General features: G+C 43.0%; 1 protein-coding gene across 1 annotated transcript; it reads left to right on the top strand.

The window, feature by feature from the left end:
- Positions 1-250: 250 nt before the first annotated feature.
- On the top strand, positions 251-26,019 carry TBX19 (T-box 19). The gene is made up of 8 exons (XM_008589920.1): positions 251-531; positions 8,713-8,977; positions 10,497-10,631; positions 14,686-14,747; positions 16,433-16,494; positions 18,444-18,632; positions 21,816-21,951; positions 25,084-26,019. Exons 1-8 carry the CDS (start codon positions 335-337, stop codon positions 25,376-25,378), a joined length of 1,341 nt encoding a protein of 446 aa, XP_008588142.1. The 5' UTR covers positions 251-334; the 3' UTR covers positions 25,379-26,019.
- The last annotated feature ends 269 nt before the right edge of the window (positions 26,020-26,288 follow it).

Genomic DNA, 26,288 nt, shown 5'->3' with positions numbered 1-26,288 from the left:
TCTTCTTAAACGTGTACTCTATGCATGACAGCCAATGGGAAAGCCAGGCTCTCTCCCACCTGATCCAATGAGTAATTAAGAGACGGCTTTTTCTTCCCTACCTCTCCCCTTCCTCCACTCTGCTCCCCAACTAAAGCTTAACAGGTTGGTGGTATCATTTGGAGACTTTAAGGGGTGTCATACTAGAAGCTTAGGCAAGAGCCAGGGCATCTTTTCCCAGCTCCTCAGGCACTGTCCAGCTGGGTTGAAAAGCAGGCAAGTGAGGGAAGGAAGGAACTAGAAGCAGACAAGGTAGGAAAGGGCTCTGAGCAAAGTTTGAGAGGGGCCTACGGCCATGAGTGAGCTGGGCACTCAGAAGACTGGTGACGGCACTGTTTCTCGCTTGCTCAATGTGGTGGAAAGTGAGCTTCAGGCAGGGAGGGAAAAAGGCGACCCTACGGAGAAGCAACTTCAGATCACCCTGGAGGATGCTCCTCTCTGGCAGAGATTCAAGGAAGTCACTAATGAAATGATCGTGACCAAGAATGGCAGGTGAGTTTATCTGCCACCTGGCTTGGGCTGGCAGGGCTTGGTGAGGGAAGCGAGCCCCTTTGAATATTGAAGAGGCTGCTGCTCTTCACTCGGAGGTGGCGGGGTCTCATTAAACGTGCTCATGAGAAGGACCATCTCACACGGCTCTCTCACAGCCAACTTAATTAATTTCTCTGAGATCATCAGAGAAGTGCAGGATGAGGCCACCTGTCTCACATGCATTTTAAATGGAGAAATTCTGGGAAATTACTATAAAGGGGGGCATGCCTCATGGATTGGGGAAATGCACTCAAATATCAGAAAATAATACTAATTTTTGACTGACTGCATACCCTGGAGCAGACCTGAGCCCCAACTCCACTCAGATAAGGTGAAAGTCAATTTTATTTGGAAGCTGGATGATTTCTTCCTATGTATAGCAAACTTGCCAGAAATTTTTGACTAGTTGAAGACTGGGAGCAAAAGGGCAAATTTGATCTCATTTCCTCCATCTGCTTCCCTGTATGTGTTTGTGGTGAGCATTTGAGATCGTGTGTGTTTGTGGTGATCTGAAAGCCATTGCAGTAATAGCAAAGTAGACTGTAATGCACTGCCTTAGAGAAGAGAAGATGCCTCCTTTTTTTTCACTGCAACGAATAAGAGATTAACTGAAACTGATCTCTGCTGGCATTTCTTGGATTCTATTAAACCTAGTCTGCTAAGGGGCTGTCAAGGTAATATTAGAAGCTTTCGCTTAGTAAAAAAAAAAAAATCCAAATATTTTGAAAAAAAAAAACCTCACTGCTTACAGCTTGGTCAAACTGGCTTCCAATGTTCAGTTAATGGTCACGTATCTTTTGGAGCACACTGTCACAAAAGTACAAAAGGTTGAAAGGCATTTTCAGTAGGGTCAGTTTTGGCAGGTCTCTAATTGTGACACCCTTGAGAGAAATTCTGCTAATAGAGAAAAGTCAAGGCCAGCTGAATATCTGGCAGGCTTTTGTCCTTGTGCAAAATGCTTCCATTCCTGACGTCTCAGTATTGTATTTTTGAATAAAACACAGTATAGAAAATGAACTATTTCTTGTCCATCTGGGAGAATTATGAACTTGAGAGTTGTTGCTTGACGTTAAAGTGCTTCGAAAGTGAAAGTTGTACCAGAAATAAGGGCATTTCAATAAACTGTGATTATACTATTAGTAGGAATAGCAACCTGGCTTGATATTTATATTTTCTTTCTCTAAATGGATTCCATATTTATTTCATATAGAAGATTTATTGCTTTTAATATTTGTAATTGTAATTACACTTGTTCCTTCCCTTGATCTGCATTTACACATTATTTTTAGCCTCTTTGGTAGAAAGAAATATAAAACATGTTTTTAATTTTAAAGAATCACCCCAAATTCTTAATTGGATTTAATCTCTTTCCTTTCAAAGATAAGTGATGATGTAGTTGTAAAGATTTTATAAAGTCTGATAATAGGTAGAACTTTCTGTTTATTATTCTTTGTACTTATTGGATAGTAGTTTCATTAACACCTACCCTCACACTATCTATCTGGCTGTCAAAGTGGCCATGTAGTAAAGTAAAAATAAATACAATCACCAAGTAAAAATATGGTTCATCTATTTCAATAACAAATAAATAAATACATTTCTGAAGTCACTATGAAATCCAATTTAATAATATATTGGAATGTACTTTTACCATTTAAGAAGAATTTTCTCTTTCCTTTTTTCACCCATATAAATTTTCCCCCATATTTAAAATAAAAAATGTAATATTAAGTAGTCATTGAATATTAACTATGTGAAGATACTCTTTGTTGGAAAAGTTTAATTGCAATCAACTTGGCTATTCTTATCTATGGATGTTCTGCTGTCTTTTACCCTCCTCCTGTGAATGAAATCTTTTTCTGAAATTCTCTTAATGTCTTTCAACCTCTCATGGTCAAGATTTTGCCAGGAGATAGAAAAGTTCCTTTTATACTTTGGATAAAGGAGAGAAGAATCTGTAAGAAGCTGATGTGGTTAATAATGAATGAGCTTGGTCTGGAATTGCTCTCAATCTCTTTAGTTTCTCAGATTAAACTGTTAATAGCACTTTGCCATTCTTGATGTAGACCTATCTTTTTATTTATTTATTTTTTCAGTGGCTGACCTGTGTGGGGCTCTGAACCCTTGACCTTGGTGTTATCAGCACCATGCTCTCTCCAACAGAGCTAACTGGCCAGCTCAACATATCTTTCTTGTTTCATCTTCTTTATTCCCTTCTTCCTTCTCTCTTTTCTCCCTACCCACCTCTTCCTCTAAGCCTCCTTTTTACTCTTTCTTCTATGTCTGCAGACCAGCTGTGTCTCCTTCAAATCCCTGCCCTCCACACCAGCTCCTGAGATGGATGCAGGTAGATTGGTGGCTCTTCTCTGTGCAGAAGAATGTTCCTAGTCTTCCTTACATGCATTTTAAATGGAGAAATTCTGGGAAAAAGGGCCCTAGCTCTTTTTATTCCCATTACCCACCTGGCTCTGTAGGCAGTTGACTTTTTGACTTTTTAACTTATTAAAAAAGCTTCAGTTGGGGTAAACAAATAGCTCCTGTACACTTGAGGTCTCATTGTTCTGCACAACAGCAAGTTTTGCAATAGCATAGGATGGGCTGATAAAAGAACTAAAAGACTCATTGTTGAATGGAGAGCTACTTTCATATATATAAATAGGAGGCTTGCCTCTGACATTGACCAGAAGCAGTAGAGAGGATTTTCTCTGAAAAATGCCAAATTATTCCCAGAAACTGGGATCTTGATGGCAGCCTTCCTTCCTTCCTTCTGTCCTTCTTTCCTCTCTCTCTTCCTCCCTTGCTTTCTGCACCCTCTCTCCCTCTGTTTTACTACTTCTTTTCCCTTCCTTCCTTCCCACCCTCCCCCTTTTTTTCCTGGTGGCTGGCTTTTTTGATTTAAAACCTTTAGTTATTCATATTCATTAGTCTTTCAGATATAACAATAACACTTAATACCTTCCTAGAGCTCGAGTCATCTCTAGTGCATCCAGCCTACATTTCTTTCATCTCCATCCTCTAAACTAGGAACTTATACTTTAGGTCACAGAAAAAATTCATTTCAGACTTCAGAGGTGAACAAATTAAATCTCCTGCTCTTGTTTTCTTTACCTGTAACATCTTCACTTAAGGAGAAAATGCTATATTTCATGTGTTTTTCCATGCAGTTAAATAACTTTGACTTAATTCCTGTTAAATTTTCCATCAGTAAGTTTTAAGAAATTGGAAGCATTTTCTGATGTAACTGGAGAATCCATTTGTTATCATGAAATAAAAGTTGGGACTCACTAAGTTTGAATTTGCTGAAGATTAAGGGCTGTGGCTGCAGTGACACTAAGCTGATGTTTATAGTTTCTAGTAAGGGCAGTGAAAGAGAGGAGAAACTAACACTGTATGTCAGGCAAATGCATTTCCATCACCGTGGGGTTTTTTTTTCCCTCTGAAACTTAACAATTACAGCTCAGGAGGATCATATGCATTTGTGTAATCTGCCTCTAACCAGACCACTGTGCTTCCCTGATGCTATTCTTTTTTTTCTCTTTCATTTATTTTTGATTGACACGTGCTACTGTTCTTATGTCTGCTCACCTTCACCTAAGTGTCAACATCTACATGCCAGGCATGTCACGAACACACAACACACACGCACAACACACTTACACTCAATTCTGAAAGCTCTGATGAGTATTTAATGAATATTATGGTTCTGAGGGGAGATGGAGGAAAATGTTTATGACCTAAACTTCCTGAATTTTGCTTTTAACCATCGCTGCTGTTCCCCTGCCTATGGAATCTGCCTCATCTCCACCCCCTATCTTCCTGCGAATCTCACTCCTCGTAGCCTCCTCCAGCAGTGCTGTCTCTCAAGACTCCCCACCGTTGAAATAAAAACTGGAAAGCCAGCCTCACAGCAGAAACGAAACAGAGGTTGCAGCAAAGCCACCACCTGCGGTTCTTCAAGCCTGGTTTGGTGTAAAGTGCTTGTTCACCCTGCCCCCTTTTCTTCTTTGCTGCCCTCTCTGTCTCTCTCTCTGACGATACTTTCTCTCAAGGGTGGATGTCGTGACATTATGATGCTGTGAGCTGGAAACTGATTTACACGTTTCTTACCTCCTCAAAGACTCTTGGGTTTCTCTTTCCACACTTTGGGAAATATTGAGGAAAAAACCCATTTGATTAGAAGTGCAGTTCATCCCTGAAAACAAAGCCCGCTCCTTAGTGGGGACCACAGGTAAACAGATAACGTACCTCTAGGTAATGTGTCCTTGTCATTGTGAGGCAAGAGAAGAAGGGGGACATGAGGCAAGGAGCTGAGCTTGGCTTGGATCAGGGTGAGTTCTAGTCCCAGTATAAGGCCTTTGGCAAGTTGACTGACTTTTATTTATTCCTCATTGGCATAATGGGGATTAGAAAATACACGGCATCTCTTAGTTCATTCAAGTAGTAATAAAAAGCAAAAATACGTGTAAAGCTCTTGGTAGATGAAGTAGTAAAGAAAATAAAACAATTAACCATTGCACTGTTTTCCAGATATGTCTTCCTTCTAGTAGGTAGGCCATTGTGGCTTCTTTATTTGTCTTACTAACAGCTTTCTTGTGATATGGTTCACATACCATGCAATTCATCTGTTTGAAGTGTACAGTTCAATGGTTTTTAGTATATTCACAGCGTTGTGCATCCATCCCCACAGTTAATTTTAGAACATTTTCATTATCCCAAATGGTGAGGCTGTCTTGGTGTGTTAAAAGAGAGAAAATAAATTTAAATAGGACAAGTATATGAATTAAATAAAATTTCTAGGAGAAAAAAGTGCATCAGATGATGCATCCCAAATGCAGGTCTTGGCTGAGAACTGCATTACGCACCTCATTACTCCCCTCCCTTAATGAGATGATTGTACTTTCATGTTAACTAAAATGATGATCCTCCCCTGGGGAGGCTGCCTGGGGAATGTCAGATCTTCCTGTAGCGTTTTCATTTATTCTTTCTTTAATAGAAGGATTTTTCTCTCGATATCAGATTAAACTATTCCCTTTTACATTATATTTTGGTGCTTTCAATTATTTTAATAGTAGTGGACAAGTGTAGAAAATAGGAGGCTCCTGAAATCACAAATGCCATTTGTAAAGAATCATAAAAGTGGGCATCAGAAATGATCCTGGGGATCATATAGGGTTATTTTGACAGGCAGGAGTCTGTCTTGTTTATATGAAGTGTTCACGGGGAGGTTCTCTGTATTCCAGTCTAGTGGTTTTTCTGAAGTGCTAAAGTTTATTTAACTTCATTTTATTTGATTCTAAAGAAAATACAAGAGCAACTTGTGTAACTGTCATTTCACGTATTACAGTTTAAAGGTACATACTCGGTAAGAATATGTAGTACATGTAAAAGTAAAAAAAGAAAAAAAAAAAAAAAAGAAAGCTCCTAAAACATATGTTCTCTATACAGTAACCTGCCAGAGTAATGGTGCAATTCCTCACGCATGGCAGCCCAGCTGTTGTCTTCACGATGTGAAACATGAGGAAGTTTCTCACAGGTCTGACTTATGATTTATAAGATAACAAAATGCAAGATAGTTTTTCTAATGATATTAGTTATCATGTACCGAGTTTTACTCTGCACCCAAGACCTAACGTATGTTATATCTCATTTAAGTCTTTACCACGGGGGAGGTTAATGTTGTTATGCCCATTTTATGGATGGAGAAACTGAGGCTCAGGAGGCACAAGTACATGCTCCTTTTTACTCTGCCCCCCTGCCTTCTCTTTTATCACATTCACCACACTTTTTTTTTTCTTTTTTTAAGTCTTGTCTCCCTTTTGAGACTTCTAGAAAGTTGATATGGTTAGGCCACAGTGAAAGGAAAAGCCCCCTCAATGTTTTCCCCAATCTTAATGCCTAACTAGAGATGTATTTACTCATTTAACAAGTGATTTTTGAGTGTCTGTTCTATGCCAGGAACTGTCCTAGGTGGGGATTCAGTGACAAAAACCTGAGGACCCAGTGTCTTGCTTATGCAGCTTACATTCTAACAAAAAAGTCAGGCAATGAAAATGTAGACAGGTTGTTATTGTTTTTAATGTATAAGGTAATTTTAGATTGCAAGAGTGCCATGAAGGAACAAACACGGGTGATGTCACAGAGGGAGACTAAAGGACGAGGAGCCACTTTAGCCAAGAGCCACTTCAGCCAGATCTGAACAAGCCTGAGGTAGGTCAGGGGAGTGACGTTTGAGCTAAGACCTAGATAATGAGTAGAAATGAGTCATGCAAAATGCCAGAGGAGGTGCACTTACAGGCAAAGGAAGGACAATGGCCCGAGATTCGAATAAGCCTGGTCTGTTGAGAAACAGAGAGAGGGCCAGAGTGGAGAGGCAAACTGAAGGGAAAATTCAGATGTTCCTCCCACTACCCACAGGCGACACTGCCCTCAGAGAATTGCATATCAAGACTGCAGAGAGATGAGCCTTCACACTCACTAGGACGGCTGTAATAGAAAAGGTGGCAGTGACGAGGGTTGGTGAGGATGTGGAGAAAGGGGAGCCCTCATACAGTGCTGGTGGGAATGCAGAATGATGCAGTCACTGCGGAAAACAGCCTGGCAGCTCCTGATCCGGTGAATACAGAGTTACTGCATAACCCAGCAATTCCGCTCCTAGGTATATATGCAGGAAAATGAAAATATAGTTCCACATGCACGTGTGTGCACAAATGTTCATTACAGCATTACTCATAACAGCCAAAAGGTGGAAAAATCCAAATGTCCGTCAACTGATGAATGGATAAACACAAATTGGAATTTCCATACAATAGAATGTTATTTGGCAATAAAAAGGAATGAAGTACTGATACATGCTAGGACATGGACAAACCTTAAAAACATTATGTTAAGTGAAAGAAGCCAGACACAAAAGACCAGATATTATATGATTCTATTGGATATGAAATGTCCAGAATGAGTGAATCTATAGAGACAGAAAGTAGATTAGGGGTTAGGAGGTGATGGCTAAGGGGTACAGGATTTCTTTTTGGGGTAATGAAATAAATTTTCTCTCTTTAACATATCATGACAGCCTCATAAAGTTGTAAGAACTCAGTGAAAAGTGTGTATTCCAATGCCTGGCATCTAATAAGTGATCTGTTAAGTACTGGTTATATTGCCATTATATCCAAGCCCTTCGGCTGGCCCAGACCTGCTTCTGTTCTAGAATCTTACCTTAGGCAGTGACTTTGGAAGCTGGAGCACAAAGGACATCCACTCTGTCTCTCTCCTGCTTGGCTGGCAGGAGCCACTTTCCTCTGCTTTTCTTTCTGGAGATAAGATGTCTAGGTAGAATGGAGAGTGACTTCTTCTGGCTATGGGATTTCTTTCGGGGGTGATTAAAATGTTCTAGAATTAGCATCCGGTTATTTGGATAGCTTCTTCAGATATTTATGGGAGTAAACTTGTTGGTATGTTCTAGAGGGTGGACAAAGGACCCATGAGTCTATATCTGCATATCTCAAAGTATATTTCTTGAACACAAATTCCCACAAAGTACTCGTTAAAAAGATATTTCCACTGTCCTGTAAGTTTAGGATGTGCACAATCCCATACCTTCTTCTCAAAGGTTCATGCTGTGCATTAGTATATTAAAGGCTCTGAGAAGTCCTGGAGAACAGGAATGAGGCTAACTTTGTACTGTCAAGAGTTCCCACCACTTATTTTACCAGGTAACCATGTTTTTGCTATAAATGCAATGATTTAAATGAATGATTACTCGGGAAAAGTGTTCTTTGTGAGACTGGGAAGGGTTGGTTGGTGGCACTAGTATACCAGGGGGAAATCTTCAAAGAAAGCTCTCTGTAAGAATGTGGCATATGATTCTATACCTTGGGCTTCAGGTTCCTCTTCTCTCAAATGACTAGATTAGTGGTTTTCAGACTTCAAAATGGAACTCAGTGTTTTAAAGTAAAACCCCAATATCAAATGCATTTATAAAAAGAGGCTCTGGTGGAATTGGGGCTGTGGACTTAGTCCCTGTTTATATGGCCTCCCACCCAGGGCATTCCATAGACGATCTCCTTAGAGGTGAGAGACCCCTGGACAAGGTAGGGAGTTCCTCTAACATCCCTCCTGTGGCTAAATTTCTGCCTTTTCTTTCAGACGAATGTTTCCTGTCCTAAAGATTAGCGTCATGGGGCTGGACCCCAATGCCATGTACTCCCTTCTGCTGGACTTTGTCCCAACCGATAGTCACCGCTGGAAGTACGTCAATGGGGAGTGGGTGCCCGCGGGCAAGCCTGAGGTCTCCAGCCACAGCTGCGTCTACATCCACCCGGACTCCCCCAACTTTGGGGCCCACTGGATGAAAGCTCCCATATCCTTCAGCAAAGTGAAGCTGACCAACAAACTCAACGGAGGTGGGCAGGTAGGAGTGGGCTGCCTGGCCACCCGCCCCAGCCTCCCCACAACACCAATCAAGAAATATCAAGGGTGCATTTAGGCAATTAGAGGTGTCCTCAGCAGCCTCTTCTCCCGCAGAAGCCAATTATTCCCTAGAGTCCAAATGTAAACAGGAATAAACAGCTGTTAATTGGTGCTTTCAGTTTTTAATGGACTTCCTGATGTTTAGAGAGAGAGGGCGGGGGGTGCGGTCGTTTACTTAATCATCAGGGCTCCTTTCATAGTTTTGTCTTGTGTGCAGTGCTTTTTACCCCGCCCTGGCAGGGAGATGTTTGTGGGTACCAAGGTTTAGTTATTCCCTCTCCCCTTTTTGGTGTAAGTGGCATGCTGGCAATAGACAAATACCTTAATAAACAGCCTCTCCTAAATGAAATAATTACTACTCCCACTTGGGCATTATGATAATTATCAGTAGAATATTGAATTTGCTTTGGTTTTTCAGAAAAAAAATATTCCAAACAAATCTTAAATAAAAAAGGTTTTATTTAAAGTCTCCAATTAGAGTAAACAAGATTTGGGGGCTTTTTTTCCCTCTCATTTTCTGTGGTAGGATTGTGGATACTGGTCTATTATATAAGATTGTTAGTTACTTTATAAAATATAGACTCTTTTTGGGGGTTAGAGACACAGCTGGGAGAAAAAGGTCTTGATTTTCTGTTTTTTCTGTGGTAGGATTGTGGATACTGGTCTATTATATAAGATTGTTAGTTACTTTATAAAAATATAGACTCTTTTTGGGGGTTAGAGACACAGCTGGGAGAAAAAGGTCTTGATTTTCTGTTCTACCCCACATACTGGGCTTTGGTCGGCCACTTGCCCTCAGTCTTTGCGCCCCTTCTCTGCTCAGTGCTCAGCTGGTGGGGAGGGTAGAAATCCATGTTCTTTGAGGTGGAGGCAATGCCACTCGAGTCGTTGTGATACTCAGAAGGGTCCCGTTCCTTATTAAAACAGGAAATGGAAAAGTAAATAGTTATTGCCTGCCAGATTTCACACGAGATGTTCAATAACCCTTTCATTTGAATGATAAAGAATGGATGATGTGCCATCAGATGTTAGATTTCATTACTCTTTAGTCACTGGTAAATGCAGCCATGGTCAGTATTTTGAGTTATTAGGATTCCTCATATGAAAAAAAACCAAAATGTTTTAATGGATTGAAATCCACATTGTTGTGCTGAAAATAGGGGAAGGAAAAAAAAGGAAGCCAGGATTTTGGCAGAAAACTGAACATTTAAGAACAACTCCTCTCTGGCAACCCACACTGCACTCCTATAAGCTTCAGTGTTGTGCTCCCCGGGAACCTCTGAAAACATTCCACCTGTTCCCAAGATGTGGTGGCAGCTCAGGTGACCTAAGATTTGAGGTGTGTGTCCCTAACCAGGGTGGATGCTGAGCTGGGGACTAACCAAAGGTGCCGCTCGTCTGTCACCTGCGATACGCGGCTTTGCTTTTCTTCTCTTTCTCTCCTCCTTCCCCCTCAACAGATAATGTTGAATTCTCTGCATAAATATGAACCCCAGGTTCACATAGTGCGTGTTGGTGGTGCCCACCGAATGGTAATGAACTGCTCCTTCCCTGAAACCCAGTTTATAGCTGTGACTGCCTATCAGAATGAGGAGGTAAGTGTGTGTGTGTAAATGTCACCTGGGAGAGCATGACAAGACAGGGAGGGTGTTCCTCTGATTGCCGGGACTAAGCTTGGGTGAAGGTAGGTTTTGCAGGGTTCAGATATACTCAGCAGAGATGAGGTTTAATGATGGGGCAGCTGCTCGCCTCTCCCTCGTGACTGTTTGCTAAAGGCCCACCAGAGTGTCTCTCCTGGTGCCAGTAAAGCACAGTTGTGCATCTGTGGGGACTCAGGAGTCTTTGTTTTGGGGCTCTGACGTGCCCTTGGCTTGCAGAGAGCTTGGTGTGTCCAGGGTGGGTACTGCTGGGCAGGGGCTGCTGGGGACTACTCTATCTTCCCTGAAACCCAGTTTATAGCTGTGACTGCCTATCAGAATGAGGAGGTAAGTGTGTGTGTGTAAATGTCACCTGGGAGAGCATGACAAGACAGGGAGGGTGTTCCTCTGATTGCCGGGACTAAGCTTGGGTGAAGGTAGGTTTTGCAGGGTTCAGATATACTCAGCAGAGATGAGGTTTAATGATGGGGCAGCTGCTCGCCTCTCCCTCGTGACTGTTTGCTAAAGGCCCACCAGAGTGTCTCTCCTGGTGCCAGTAAAGCACAGTTGTGCATCTGTGGGGACTCAGGAGTCTTTGTTTTGGGGCTCTGACGTGCCCTTGGTTTGCAGAGAGCTTGGTGTGTCCAGGGTGGGTACTGCTGGGCAGGGGCTGCTGGGGACTACTCTATCTTGTTCTAGTGGGAAGTCTGTGGGAGTTGACCCAAATGTGTACCCCGCTTTGGGTTTTATTATGGTGTCTGTCCTGCTTGTTCATTTTTAATATCTGAGCACAGTGAGGTCTTTTGCTGCCCAGTAATCTGGGCCACTCAGGGTGTCAGAGTTTGTAGTCAGAATCCGGCCTCTCTGTGAGCTGATTTAGGTGCATTCACATATTCTGGGGGTTCCCATACCTGCTGATCATCAGAAGCCCTGGAGAGGGTTGGATTCTCTTTTTTTGTGTGTCTGCCTGGCCAGTACAGGAATTGAACCCTGGACCTTGGTGTTATCAGCACCACTCTCTAACCAACTCAGCTAAACAGCCAGCTCAGGATTTTTTTTTTTCCTTTTTGTCTTTTTTACTGACTGGCAACGGGATCGCAACCCTCGGTGTTGCGCCCGCACCGCGCTCAGCCAGTGAGCGGGAACTGGTCTCCACATGGGATCTGAACCCTCGGCGGGAGCACCGCTGCGCTCACAAGCGGCGCACTCTCCAGTGCACCACCGGGCCGGCCCTCAGGATTCTTTTTGATTAAACTTTAAAAGAAATTTAAAAGGTAATATGTATTTATTTAAAAAAATCCATAATAAACTAATAGTCCAGGAGTATGTAAAATAAAAATAAAAACTAAAAGGTAAAAATGTACTGTTTTTCTTTTGCCTTGGAATCCCACTCCCTGTGGACACTACAAATAAGAGCTTAGAGTGAGTTTTTTCCCACACATTTTCTGCATATATATAAATATATATGTGAATATAGATTTACCCATATAAATTGGCTCATATTGTGTATATTAATCTGCAATTTTTTTTCAATTTGACAGTGTATTACGGATACCTTTCTATGTAATTGTATTCAGGCATATCTCCTTTTCCGTATGCCTATGGAGTATTTAATGGTATGGATATACCGTATTTCATGTAATTGGCTCCCCACCAACAGACATTAAGGTTGCTTCCAGCTGTTTTATGTTCTATTATAAACAATGCTGCAGTGAATATCCTGGTGATCTGTCATTGGCGGCTTGCATGGGTAAATACCTAGAAACGGAGCTGTTCTGTCAAGGGGAATGTATGTTTAGAATTTTGATAGGCCTTGCCGAAGTGACTTTCTGAAAGGGCATCTTCATTGACAGTCCCCACACCATTATCCACACTGGCTATCATCAACCTTTTTCATCTTTGACAATCTGATAGTTTAAAAAAAAATGATGTCTTGTTGTCCCTTTTTTTTTTTTTTTTTGGTCTTTTTTTGTGACCGGTAAGGGGATTGCAACCCTTGGTGTGGTGTCGCCCACACCATGCCCAGCCAGTGAGCGCACCGGCCATTCCTATATGGGATCCGAACCCGCGGCGGGAGCGCCACTGCGCTCCCAGCACTGCACTCTCCCGAGTGTGCCACGGGGCCGGCCCTTGTTGTCCCTTTACTCTGTATTTCTTGATTTGGAAGCTTTAAAAGATGGATTTTGGGCTGCCACCCAGCCAACTGAGTCAGAATCTTAAAGAATGGTGCCCAGAATCTTTAGTACATAAAGCCTCCCTAGAGGAGTCTAGTGATCATCCAGGTTTGGAAACTACTGTGTTAGTGCCTGCAGGTGAGATTACATCGCAGATTTAATTCATATCACGGATGTGCAGAGAAACTGTAATTTATTTTCTGTCAGTAATCCGGCTTCTTGGCAGAGCACCTGCATCAGACCAGTGGGAACAGAAATGAACTATCTGATCATTTAAACAGTTCCCCCAGGTGGTGATCAGTCTTTCTGGGATAAACTTGCCCCGTTTCTCAGATAGCTCTCCCCCCCTGCTTCTCTCCCTGGCATGGAGTCTGGGTTTGTGAGGGGAGGGCATGGCCTCTGCTACTCTGGGGAGTGGGGAGGAGTTGGAGACCATGTCCCCGCCTCCTCTGGTCCCAGGCAATGCCCCCTGCCCACTAGTGTGCTGCTTGCTCTCTTAGTCGGTGGCAGATGGAACTTGTCATTTGGCTGCCAGCTTGGTAAATGCTCAGAAGATTTTTCTGGCTGCAGGTGCTGGACAGCTCTCTCTAAACCACACCTGGCTGTGCCGACCCATCCAGTGAGCTCCCCAGCCTGACTTGGCTCCTACTGGGTCTTGAACATGCCCCACGGCAATCAAGCCCAGACCCTCCCTCTGCCAGCATTGCTTCCCTGCCACATCGATGTAGAAGCACCCAGAGGGAGGTGGGGTGAGGAAGGCCAAAATCTCCCTTGCGCCCACCTCTAGCTTCATTTATAAAGGTTTAAACCCGGGGAAAGACCAGGTTGTACTCACCTGACTCCACACCTATCCTCCCTCTTTCTCCTGACTTCTTCCCACAGGTTCTGGGCCAGAAAGAGTTGGGTTTTTGTTTTACTTTTCTTTCTTCCACCAGAGAGCAGCAGGCTCAGGCCCTCAGTGACATAAATATTCTTTTCAATATTTATTTATTCAACAAATATTTATTGGGTATTACTACATGCTGGATATTGTTCTAGACAATGGGATTCTGCAATGAATAAAACAGATGAGTACCCTGTCCTCAAAGCACTTACATCCCAGTGGGGACAGATGAAAAACAAATGTTTATCTATCTATGTCTGTCTTTCTCGCTCTATCTCTATGTCAGGTGGCTCTGATGAGACATGAAGCAGGTGAGGATAAGGGGGATAAAGACAGTGACAGTGGATGGGAGGATAGTTTGTTTTTGCATTAACATGGCCCAGTGGGTAAGTGATTATTTAAGAATGAGGAAACTGATGCTAGACCGTACTCTTTAAGACAGGCGGATCACACTCGTCCTACTCTTCACAGTGTCCCACGTCACTAGAAATGTAACTGACGTGGGTAGGTGCTCAGTGATAGCTGAAAAAAAAAGATGAATGAATGAATAAAAGATGAGAACTAAGTTTAGCACACCCGGCTGTCCCACGTCACTAGAAATGTAACTGACGTGGGTAGGTGCTCAGTGATAGCTGAAAAAAAAGACGAATGAATGAATAAAAGATGAGAACTAAGTTTAGCACACCCGGCTTTGCTCACTTCCAATGCTTTGCCCTTTCTTTTCTCACTTTATGCAGCATTTTTCATTTTCACTGCATGCCATGATAAAATGTCCTTTGCCAGAGATGGTGCAATTGTGATTAGTGCAGGAGTGAGCAAAGAAACATGGAGAGGGAGAAAAAAAGAGACAGAGAATTATACTGATTTTTCAGAAATTCACAGGTGAAGACAAAGGGCTCTGTCTGCCCACGCGTGTTCCACTTCCACTAACACTTCTTGTCTTTGTAAATGCAAGATAACAGCTCTCAAAATCAAGTACAACCCGTTTGCCAAAGCCTTCTTGGATGCCAAGGAACGGTGAGTAGAGACATTTCAGTAAAATCCTGTGAATTGACTTATGCAAATGTGAAATTTATAATCATTTCAAAAGTAACTAAACTAGTAGTACTTGTATTACCTTTGATAGAAATATGCTTTCAGTATTCAATTCAATAGTCAACAAAATCAACAAAATTCAAAAAAATCATAATTATTTGTTCCTTATTACAGGGGTCCAGGAGGACCGTTAGCTGGCAATGTTTTGTCAGCTCTGTTTTACTATAGATTCTTGAAAGTAGCACAATCGTATTTTTAAAAAATTGATTTAGACTTATAATCTGCCCTTCTCCCAATTACCTCTGAGCAGCATGGTTTTAATAAGTTGTAGCCTTTTTTTTTGCAAACTACACTTGGCCTAGGAAAGGTGAGTAAAGGAGGGAGGTTCATATTTCTCAGGTGAGAGAAGAAGAGAAGACAGAGACTTCTGGGGTGTGAACTATGATTCTGACACTTTGGGCTGGTGACTTGCCCTCTCTGTATCTTTCCTTTCAATCTTAGGACAAAGAAGATAATGGTGCTTATTGCTGACTTTTATAATAAGTCCTAGAGTATAAGTATGAATACCTTTGAAGTGTTCAGGTTTTATTGCCTGAGTTTCAAATCTTTTTGACAAGTTTTGTAACTGTCTAATCTTTCCTTTTCACCATAAAGGCGCTAGATTAATGGACAGATGTTTATAACGATGTGTCACAGGAAACTGTCCTGTTCAATATTTGATTAAATTTGATGATGTACAAGACATACTTAACTTTATCAGTTAACAAAAGATCTAAAGGGCAGACTGGTATGTGAGATGACAGATTCTATATTCTGTCTGTATACTGTGATATAACAAAAAGAATTTAGGACTTTGAGTAAGAGATCCTGACTTTAAGTCCTAGCTCTGTTATTTCCTGGCTGTTTGATCTTGCATAAGTCAGTTTTACCTCCCTGAGATCCACTTTTCTAATCTGCTAAATCAGAAAAGTTTAGTAATATTTCCCTCACAGGGTTGTTGGTGGATCTAGCATATCGCCTATGTAATTGTGCCCTGAGATGCTGTTATTTAAATTTTAGCTGTTATTATTGCTTGAATTTTGTCAGGCAGGAGCAATAGCTACAAATAGGTAAGCTCAAACTAAACAGGGATAGCTGTAAATATGGTAAACAGGGGTAACAGTAAAATTGCAACTCCAAGAGCAATTGTGCAAGCAGATAGAGTGTATAAGTCAGTTTTACCTCCCTGAGATCCACTTTTCTAATCTGCTAAATCAGAAAAGTTTAGTAATATTTCCCTCACAGGGTTGTTGGTGGATTTAGCATATCGCCTATGTAATTGTGCCCTGAGATGCTATCTGTTATTTAAATTTTAGCTGTTATTATTGCTTGAATTTTGTCAGGCAGGAGCAATAGCTACAAATTGGTAAGCTCAAACTAAACAGGGATAGCTGTAAATATGGCAAGCAGGGGTAACAGTAAAATTGCAACTCCAAGAGCAATTGTGCAAGCAGATAGAGTGCCCTGGAGGGAGGAGAATGGGGGAAGGATAGCAGCTTTGAGAAAAGAGGTGTTCGGCTTTCTTATTCCAAGAAATTGATTGCCCTTCAAAGAGATTTGAGGTATGCTTTATGCTGGACTTGTATAATAAGCTGGACAGCCATGGTGTACTTTTGTTACTCTTTCAGAAATCACCTAAAAGATGGTCCAGAGGCTGTCTCCGAGAGCCAGCACGTGGCCTATTCTCACTGTGAGTTGGGAGAACACCAGGTGGGAGGTGCGTGGGGCTTTACGAGGCACGATCTCCCTCCACACTCAGGCTTTTTACCTGTCCTGACAGCTTAAGGCCTATTCCAGATCAAGACCAAATAGGTTATTTCTTCCACTCAAGACAGATTTATGAACTTTACAGAATTCCCAGAGAACCAGTGTTCCGAGGCTCAAGGGGCTTCACCAAATCTTAGGCAGGAGATAAGAATGGAAATGATGAATTTTTTAGACTCTTCTTTTCATGTCAGTGAGACTAAGAGCTCTCGGCAGGGCATTCTGGGCTTATATCCTACCTTCACACTCTCTGCTCTTCTCTCTGTTCTGATTTCCCCTGTTCTTAGTAATTGCTAATTTTGGAGGTGGTCACCATTGTAATGCCTCAGGCAGGCTGTGGCCTCATGGAGGAGGAAGGGTCTGCATTTGTTGACTTGAAGGCTGTAGGGAGAGTTGGAATAGTACACCTGGGATTCCAAAGGTAGTGTGTGATGTTCCCAACAGGGTGCCACCCTCTCTATGTACTAATGTGGTAGAGGGAGTCCTCTGAAGCTGCGACAGTAACCCAAGGTCAGTGACCTCAGAGTAGAAAAGTTGACCCTGGTGTCTGAGACATTCTCTAATTTGCATTATAAGATCCCTTCTACAGCTTTCCAGCTTTGAAATTCTTTATTCCCTCCTTTCCCTAAACCTTAATGCGTCTTCCATGCTAGGAGTAGTAGGATAGCCCCATAGAGAGAAGCAGCTCTCAGAGGGCACTTTTAAAAGTGACCTGGAATAAAAAGCCTTTTTGTGTAGGTTAGGGCCACATGCAGAACCACACCATTTCAAAGTCACATGTTCCAACCTTCCTGGCAAACTTTGATGTTTGTACATTACATGTGGCAAACTAAGTGGTCCTGGGGGCCACTTGCCTGGTTTTACCCACTGGACACCTGAATCTTGATTCTGTTAGTCAGGTAGGGACCCGTTGGGCCATAGATTTATACAGCAATGGGAAAATGAAGATGACAAAAGGATTTGTTGGGAATGATTGAACCCACACTTCGTGGTATGAACTCTGTACAACTTGTTTACTTATACTTAAAAAGTATTAAATGAAGACAGTGGGCTCTAATACCGAGCTCTGTTTCCTCATTGCCAAAGCCCAGGTGACAATCCTGAGTCAGTGTTCTTAAGGAACAGCGCTGGTGCTGGCTGAATCCCCATCTGTGGATCTCTCAGCTGAGATCTGCTCTGGGGAAGGACATGCTTCTTGTTTCAGGGCCTGAGTTACTAAGTCTCAGTCTTTGCCCCTGAACTCATTTAAATAGAGTCTTCTGTTTAGAATCCTCACTAGCCAATTTCTATGAAATATTTTGCAGCCTTCCAAAATATTCTGCAGAATGCTTGCTGTCAGGGAGTGCTAGGCCAGTTCCCTCTCTTTTCCCTCTTTCCCTCTTTTTTTCCCTCTCTTGTGTTTCCTCTTGCTTGGAGAGAGAACCGAAGCCACCTTCCCACTGGGCAAAAATACAGACGCCTTCACTTTTTCCATGTAACCACATTAAGCTTTCCCTAGAAACTGTATGTCAGTGAGTTACATATACATCAAATGCCTCCTGACTTTTATTTTCATAAACTTACGTTAGAAGCAACTTAACTTTTGCATTTCTATGAACTTCATTCAGGTTGTATTTTGTATAGCTATATTCCAGTGCTCCTTAAGAGCTTTCCCACATTTTGATAGGACCTGTCATCCATCTCCGAAGAAGCCAAGTTACCCGCTCATGGGATGGGGGGTGGAGGTGGGGTTGCAGCAGAGGTGGTGGCATCTCCACATGGGCAGGTGGCTGTGTCATTCACAAAAACCATAGCTGTGTAAAGCAGCTGGTCACCTGATTGTTGGTGTGGAAGTTCACAGACTCAGTCTCTGTGCCTTCCTCTTGTGTATTCTAGTGGGAGGCTGGATCTTTTCCAATCCAGATGGAGTGTGCACAGCAGGAAACACCAATTACCAATATGCAGCTCCTCTGCCTCTGCCTGCTCCCCACACCCACCATGGCTGTGAGCACTATTCTGGCCTCCGAGGACACCGGCAGGCTCCCTACCCTTCTGCCTACATGCACAGAAACCATTCTCCCTCAGGTGTGTGCTTCTGCTGATTAAACCCTTGGGGTGTGGACTGGCGGGGGAGGAGGGGGAGAAATGGATAAACAGGTAGTAAGAAGAAGTATCTGAGGATGGAATCCTTTTCATCTATTACACATATATAATACTATTGCATATTACTATTTTTATGTTTTATTTTATTTTTATTTTATATACTAATATTTGATGACCTAGTAGTAACAGTACTTATGTTTTGTAATTATTTAATAAAACACTCAGTCTCCTGGTTCCTAACGGTGTGAGAGGCCTCATCCCAGGGCGCTGGTGCAATGAGCAGTTTTCGGCTGATCTCCAAAAGCCAAGTCAGGTCGACTCTCAGTTCATGCCTTTGCCTGGCACTTTTCCACAGTGGCATTTATGGCTCATGCAGGGAATACTGGAAATGGTTTTGGAGAATTATTAGGAAGGTCTCTGGGGAGCTGGATCTCTGTATGTTCAGGTCTCAGTTTGATTCAGTTGGAGGCATGCAACGCCCCCCCTTAATGATTTTGGCAGTCTGATTATGTTTTTGAGTTGATGCTATTGCTTGTGTGCTTTTTTCTCATTGGAGAGAGAACCGTCTACCTTGGCCTGTATGTGCCTAGACCTCGCCTGGTTATTAGATTTGGAGAAAGAAGGGAGAAATGAAAACAAAGGTTATTTTTTCATTCAATTCTTCATGTAACAAATATTTCTTGAGGGCTGACTGTGTGCCAGGCTTGTTTCAGACACATGAACAAAATGAACAAATCCCCCGCCCTGGTGGAGATTCTGTTCTAATATGCAGAGACTGACCTGGAATAAAACAAATAAGTAAAGTTCATGGCATGAGAGATGGTGGACAGTGTTTAGATTCCAGCCTCCTTTCTTCCTCAGTGACACCCTGAGCTCTGCATTTGCAGAGGCTTTCCTGGTCACCACCTACCTATCCCTGTGCCCCATAGCCTGCTACTTTTGGCAACTCAACAGCTGCTGGCAGGAGGGGAGAATATGTAGGTTAGTGATATCAGAAATCGAGCAGTGACCCCTCTACCTTTTGGTTCCTTCCTGTGGTCGGCACACAAATCACATCTTCTGACAACCTGGAGCAGTGACCCCTCTACCTTTTGGTTCCTTCCTGTGGTCGGCACACAAATCACATCTTCTGTGAAGAACCTGTGCCCCAGGTTCTTCAAGGTAGTAGGGATAGGTAGGTGGTTAAGACTCAGCTTCTTCCCTGGAGGAGCTCAGAGCTTAACAAATACCTAAATAATCATAATACAATGTAGTGAGTGCTCTGATGTGGTCCTCAGACCTGCAGCATCACCTGGGAACTTGTTAGAAATATAGACTCCTAGGTTCTACTCCTGAGTCAGACAGAGTGCATTTTAACAAGATCCCCAGGTGATTCATGTGCACATTAAAATTTGAGAAACATTCTATAAAACACACAAGCCAAAGTGCCATGGGAATTAAGGAAAAAGAACAGCTAGATCTGCCTGGTAGGGCAGCAAAGTTCTGCCCAGAGGGGTTAACATTTAAATTGAGCCTTGAAAGATAAATAGAAAAAGAGAGAGGTAGGAGTGGATGGGGGAGGAGCGGGGATGAATGACATGTAACACAGGCAGAGGTATAGGGCATTCCAAGTAGAGAGCAAAGACACGAAAGAGCCAGGTCGCCCGGGGAGCAGACTTGGAACAGGGTGTAGAGGGATGGGGGACAGATGGAAGATGCAAGTGCTAAGGCTGAAGAGGTCGCAAGGGACAGATCATGAAAATGAGTGACATGGCCAGGTGTTGTAGTCTGATTTGTGCTGCCACAACAGAATACCTGAGACTGGGTAATTTATAAAGAACAGAAATTTATTTCTTCACAGTTTTGGAGGCTGGGAAGTCCAAGGTCAAGGTGCCAGTATCTGGTGACGGCCTTCTTGCTGCATCCTAACATGGCAGAAGGCATCACATGGGTAAGAGAGAGCAGACCGGGAAGGAAGGAGGGGGCAGAGAGAGAGAGAGAGAGAAGGGGGACAAACTCACCTTTTTATAAGAAACCCACTCCTGCAATAATGGCCTTAGTCCATTCATTAGGGCAGAGTCCTCATGGCCTAATCACCTCTTAAATGTCACACCTCTTAACGCTATTGCATTGAGGATTAAGTTTCCAACACATGAACTTTGGGGGACAAGAAAACCGTAGCACTAGGGATATATACTGGAATCTTCCTCCTCTCTCTCCTTTTCCCTTCCCTCCTGCCTTCCTCTTTTCCTCTTCCTTTCTCTTATATATACACTATTTATGCAAAAAAGATTCAAAGAAGTAGAAGACACTATTCTTCCCCCCCCCTAAAAATTGTATATGAATATATTTAAGGTGTACAACATGATGTTTTGATATATATACAAACATAGTGAAATAATTACTATAGTCAAGTAAATTAACATATCCATCTCCACCACACAGTTACCTTTTCTTTTTTATTTTATGGTGAAAGTACCTAAAATCTGCTCTCTTAGCTAATTCCCAGTATGCAATACAGGATTTTTTAAACTACAGTCCTCATGCTGTATGTTAGATCTCTAGATTACTCTTACTGTATAAATGCAACTTTGTAGCCTTTGATGAACATCTCCTTATTTTCTTACCTCCCCACCCCTGTAACCACTGTTCTACTCTCTGCTTCTATGTATTCAACTTTCTCAGATTCCACATAATAGTGAGACCAAACAGCTTTTTTCTTTCTGTGAGAAGACACTATTCTTGAGATATTTAAGTCTACTTGGGGATTGCTGAGAAGAATAAAGTCCTGGACCTCAGAAATGTCATCTGGGGCACTGGTGGTCCATAGGCTTAGCTCGTGGGGATGCTGCTCTGGTCTGTTCTTAGAGGGGAGTGAACATGGTGAAATCAGTTGACAGAGCTGTGTCACAGAGGGCAGACTGTCCTACCTCTCTGAGCCCAGTCTATAAAATGGAGATGGGAAGTTGTCATGAAGATTAAACTATGAACAGCACCTGGCGTGGGGTTGATATTCAATAGACCTAAGTTCCTTGGTCTTTTCTGTTTCCCTCAGCAACTATTAACAAACTATTGGCAGCTGTAGCACAAGCCATGGCTAGATTTTGCCCTGGGATAACATCACTGGTCACCGTCTTTATGTGTTCTGCACGCTCTGTCAATTGAATTGTTCTTATTTCCCCAAAGTGAATTTGATAGAAAGCGCAAGCAATAATCTGCAAGTTTTGTCGGGACCTGACAGCTGGACGTCCCTATCCTCCACACCCCATGCCAGCATCCTGTCTGTACCCCACACCAATGGACCGATCAATCCAGGGCCTGGGTAAGACCAACACCAGCAACTTGCTCATTGTGGTCTCGGGGGTTTACTTAGCACTGGGCCCATTCTTTTTCTCGTGTGGCATAGTCTAAGCTATTGTCCTGGTTTCTGAGCTGCTAGGAAGTAAAGGTGACAACATGATGGACTTTTTGTAACTGGAGAAGGGGTGGTGGGAAAGCACCTGTTCAGTCATACACTCCTTTGTTTGTAGCTTTGGCATTTTGTATTTAAAAGAGAAAAGACATTATGGCCTGGGGTCATTTGTCTTGAGCCAGTCAGAAATACTTTAAACTGTGGTGGTAGCAAATAGATACTGACTGTAGGGTAACTGAAGGGGGAAAGTGTCGATATACACTAAGAAATCAAGACCCTTGACTGTCCATATGCTTATAAGCCACCCATCCTAAAAGGGGAACAGGTTGCAGGTGCCTGGCTCATGACCCTGGTAACAGGGCAAAGTGTGGCATGTAAGGCCCTGGTATAATTCTCACACCGGAGACCTGCATTCAGTTATGACTTCTGGCAATCAGTGTGGTGGAGTGGAAAGAGAAGGCACCTTGGAGTCTGACCGATGTGGGTTTGAGTCCTAGTTCTATCTCTCTTGACTGTGACTTTGGGCAATTTTCTTAACCTTACTGAGCTTCAGCTTTCTTATCTATAACACGGAAATAATATGAGCTACTGTGTAGAGTTACAGTGAGCATCAAAATGTGAAAATGCATTAAAATGCATTAAAAGCAGCAGTATTCTGTGTAAATGTCAGCTATTGCATTTGTTATGGATAGGCAGAATTTTGAGAGAGTCCAAAAGGGATTCAAAATTAAAACATAGGACTTGGGGAGACATCAGAAACCTTGTGATATGTACGTCTAGAAAAAGTTAGGAGAATGCGATGGCCTTTGGTCTACAGCAGTGCTTTTCACACTTTAGTATGTATTAGAATCCCCTGGGGATGCTGTTAAAATGCAGAATCTGCTTGGTAGGTCTGGGTTGGGGCCTGAGATTCTGCATTTCTAACAAGTTCCCAGGTGCCGCTGATGTTACTGTGAAGATTCTAGAGCTGTGCTGTCCAACGCAGCAGCTGTGCTGTCCAATGCAGCAGCCACTAGTCACCCATGGCTATTGAACACTGAAATGCAGCTAAGTCCAAGTCGAGATGTATTTTAAGTATAATATACACACAGGATTTTGAAGGCTTAGTATTAAACAAAGAAAAAAACTCTCAGTAATGCTTTTTTGTTTTTTACATCAAATGCATGTTGAAATGATAATATTCTGAATATTTTCAGCTACTTAAAATATTATTAACAATAAGTTCATTTTTTAATTTTTCTCAGTGTGGCTACTTCAAAATTTAAACTTACGCACATGGCTGGGATTTGTGGCTCACATTTTATTTCTGTTGGACGGTGCTGCCCTGAAGGATCCAAGGGAAAAACATTGATTTGGTGGTGGTGGGAAGTGAGAAAGAGAGTGAAGATGAAGGTCCCTGAAGATATTAAATAGTCATGTGCCAAGTTCTGTGCTATTACTTTATGTAAGTCATCCATAGTACTCAAAGACATCTGCAAGGCATGTATTAAAATTCCTATTTTACTGATGAAGAAACTAAAGCTCAGAGGCGTTACAAATTTCCTGAAGATCATGCAGTAGTAGTGTAACTCTGAGCCCATGGTTTTCTCACCAGCCCAGGAGGCATCAGAAAGGGTCTCTAAGGGTAATTGCAGAAGAGCCTCTTCTGAAGATCGGGACCAGAATCCTGGCAAGCTGAGCTGGTTCAGAGAGAGCCCACAGGATGGGCTTCTGCAGGTTTCATGTGGTCCAAGTATCTGAAATATGGCACAGGCTTGAGGGTGGTATTGCTACCCCTGGCTTCCTTGTTGGCATGGTTAACCCACTCCTGACTCCATAAAGATTTTGTTACAGAAAAACAAATGGTTTCAGTACCATCATTGGATAATGAGCCAGTTATTAAGCAATGCAGTATCAGTCAATGCAGAAACTCAAAACTCAGAACATAGTGCTACTAAAGGCTCAAAACATTGTTGCTTATTCCAGTTCTAATTGCAACCATATGAACCCAACTTCTATATGAAGGTGCAAATGTGCTGCACATTACAATAAACTGAGAAGCTTTAAAAAATCCTGATACCCCGGCTGCATGCCGGACCACTTAAATCAGAATCTCTGGGGTATGGGACCCACGCATCGGTATCATTTTTTAAAACTCACTAAGTGATCCCAGTATGCAACCAAGTTTGCAAACCAGTGCTATAGAACTAGAGAAGGCAAGGAAAGTGGTCCAGCTCCCCAGCCTTTCTGTCAGGGACCAGAGCTGACAGGTGGAGACCAGGAATGGAAGAATTATTTAAAACCACCACCATTTACTGAGTGCCATGTACTCATCTTCTTATTTAATCCTCAAAACAATCTCTGGAAGGTATGTAAAATTATCACTCCAAATATTGAAGATGAGTTAGCTGAGAGTCAGAGATGGGAAGTACTTTGTGGAGGTCACAGAGCTAATAAGCGATAAAGCCAGGATTCAAACCCAGGTCTTCTTTCTTATTTAATCCTCAAAACAATCTCTGGAAGGTATGTAAAATTATCACTCCAAATATTGAAAATGAGTTAGCTGAGAGTCAGAGATGGGAAGTACTTTGTGGAGGTCACAGAGCTAATAAGCGATAAAGCCGGGATTCAAACCCAGGTCTTCTGACAGCAGTGTAGCCTGGTTATTACACCACAGGCTACACAGTGTAGCCTGGCTAGTGAGAGATGATACTCACAGATCATACAGTTCTGGTATCTTCCTTTCACTGTCCTCCCATTTTACATAAGCTGCAAAGAAGGCCCAGATAAATGGGGTGCTGTGTTCAAAATCAAATAACTTGTTACTGGTGGGGCCAGCACCAGAATCCGGGTCTCAGGACACCCAATCTTATCCTCATTCAACTGTACCCCATTGCTCCTCTTAGCTTTTCTGCAGAAACAGGGCCAATCTGTGTCAAGATAGGAATGAAGCTGTCGTCAGAGCCCTCTCCAGACCCTTCTCGGCACTGTGTACGTGCTTGTCAGGTGGCACTCCTTCATAGTGTCATCAAACATCCCCTTTCTCTCTCTCTGTCTCTGCAGCCCCTATCCGTGTCTGTGGACCATCAGCAACGGTGGCGGGGGCCCCGCCGGACCAGGCCCAGAGGTGCATGCCAGCACCCCAGGAGCATTTCTCCTTGGGAACCCAGCTGTGACTTCACCCCCCTCTGTGCTCTGCACCCAAGCCCCTGCTTCGGCTGGTGTGGAGGTTCTGGGGGAGCCATCGCTGACCAGCATTGCTGTGTCCACCTGGACAGCGGTGGCCTCGCATCCCTTCTCGGGCTGGGGTGGTCCAGGTGGGGGTGGGCACCATTCTCCTTCCTCACTGGAGAGTTAGGCAGGGTCTGAGGCTCCTCCACCAGCAGAGAACCTTCTGTGTGTAGAGTGCTTAGAAACCCCATCTACTGATTCCAGTGAGTCAGACTGCAGGGTCTCCCTCCCAGGGGCTAGAGGGCAGGGTGTGTCAAGCAGAAGTCCTGCTGGGAGATGGTGTCTCTTGGATGATGCTAATTACGTCCCTGGCATCTCTCCAGCATCCTCTTTTGCACTCCTATTTCCTCTGCAGCTTATCCTTGCCATGCTTAGGTGATAGTTCATTGAGTACCTTCCTTGTGCCCTACCCCTACTCGGAAATGGTTCTGGAAAGCTTCGCTCCCTCTTCTATGGAGGTGGTGCAAATCTGTTACGTGAGCTCAAAGGTTACCTAGCTAAGGCCATTGCTTCTAGCTTTGTACAGTCTTGGAAAGTAGGTGTGGCCACAGGGCCCAGGTTGGCTTTTGCTTTGAGACCAAGAAAGGGTGTGAGTCCATAGAGTAAGATTAACACAAATGATAAAGCTAACTATGTATTACTCACAGCAGTGTCCTTGGAATTGAGCAAACGAGATCATGTCACTCCCTTGCTCTGAAACCTTCAATGGCTCACCATTGCCTACAGAATAAAACCAAACTCTTTACCATAAGGAAATCCATCTGGCCTCAAACCGCTTCTCCAGCTTTAGCTCCCTCTGTTTTCCCTGTAGCATCCTATGTTTCAGTCAAGGCAGACATCTCTCTGTTCTCTGAACATTCATCGCACTGTCCCACCTCTATACCTCCACCTGTGCCTGAAGTGTCCTTCTGTTTCCACTTCCACCCGTGTGAATCCTACCCATGTCCTAGGGACCGGCTGAAACACCACTCCCTGTGTTAAGCATCTGATCTGCCAGGCTATACAGGGGTACTTCAAAAAGTTCATGGAAAGATTCA

The sequence above is a fragment of the Galeopterus variegatus genome, unplaced genomic scaffold, assembly GCF_000696425.1.
Source record: "Galeopterus variegatus unplaced genomic scaffold, G_variegatus-3.0.2 Scaffold5756, whole genome shotgun sequence".
Taxonomy (NCBI): Eukaryota; Metazoa; Chordata; class Mammalia; order Dermoptera; family Cynocephalidae; genus Galeopterus; species Galeopterus variegatus.
The sequence above is the reverse complement of the archived record's forward strand: the minus strand, read 5'-3'. Positions and strand labels throughout refer to the sequence as shown.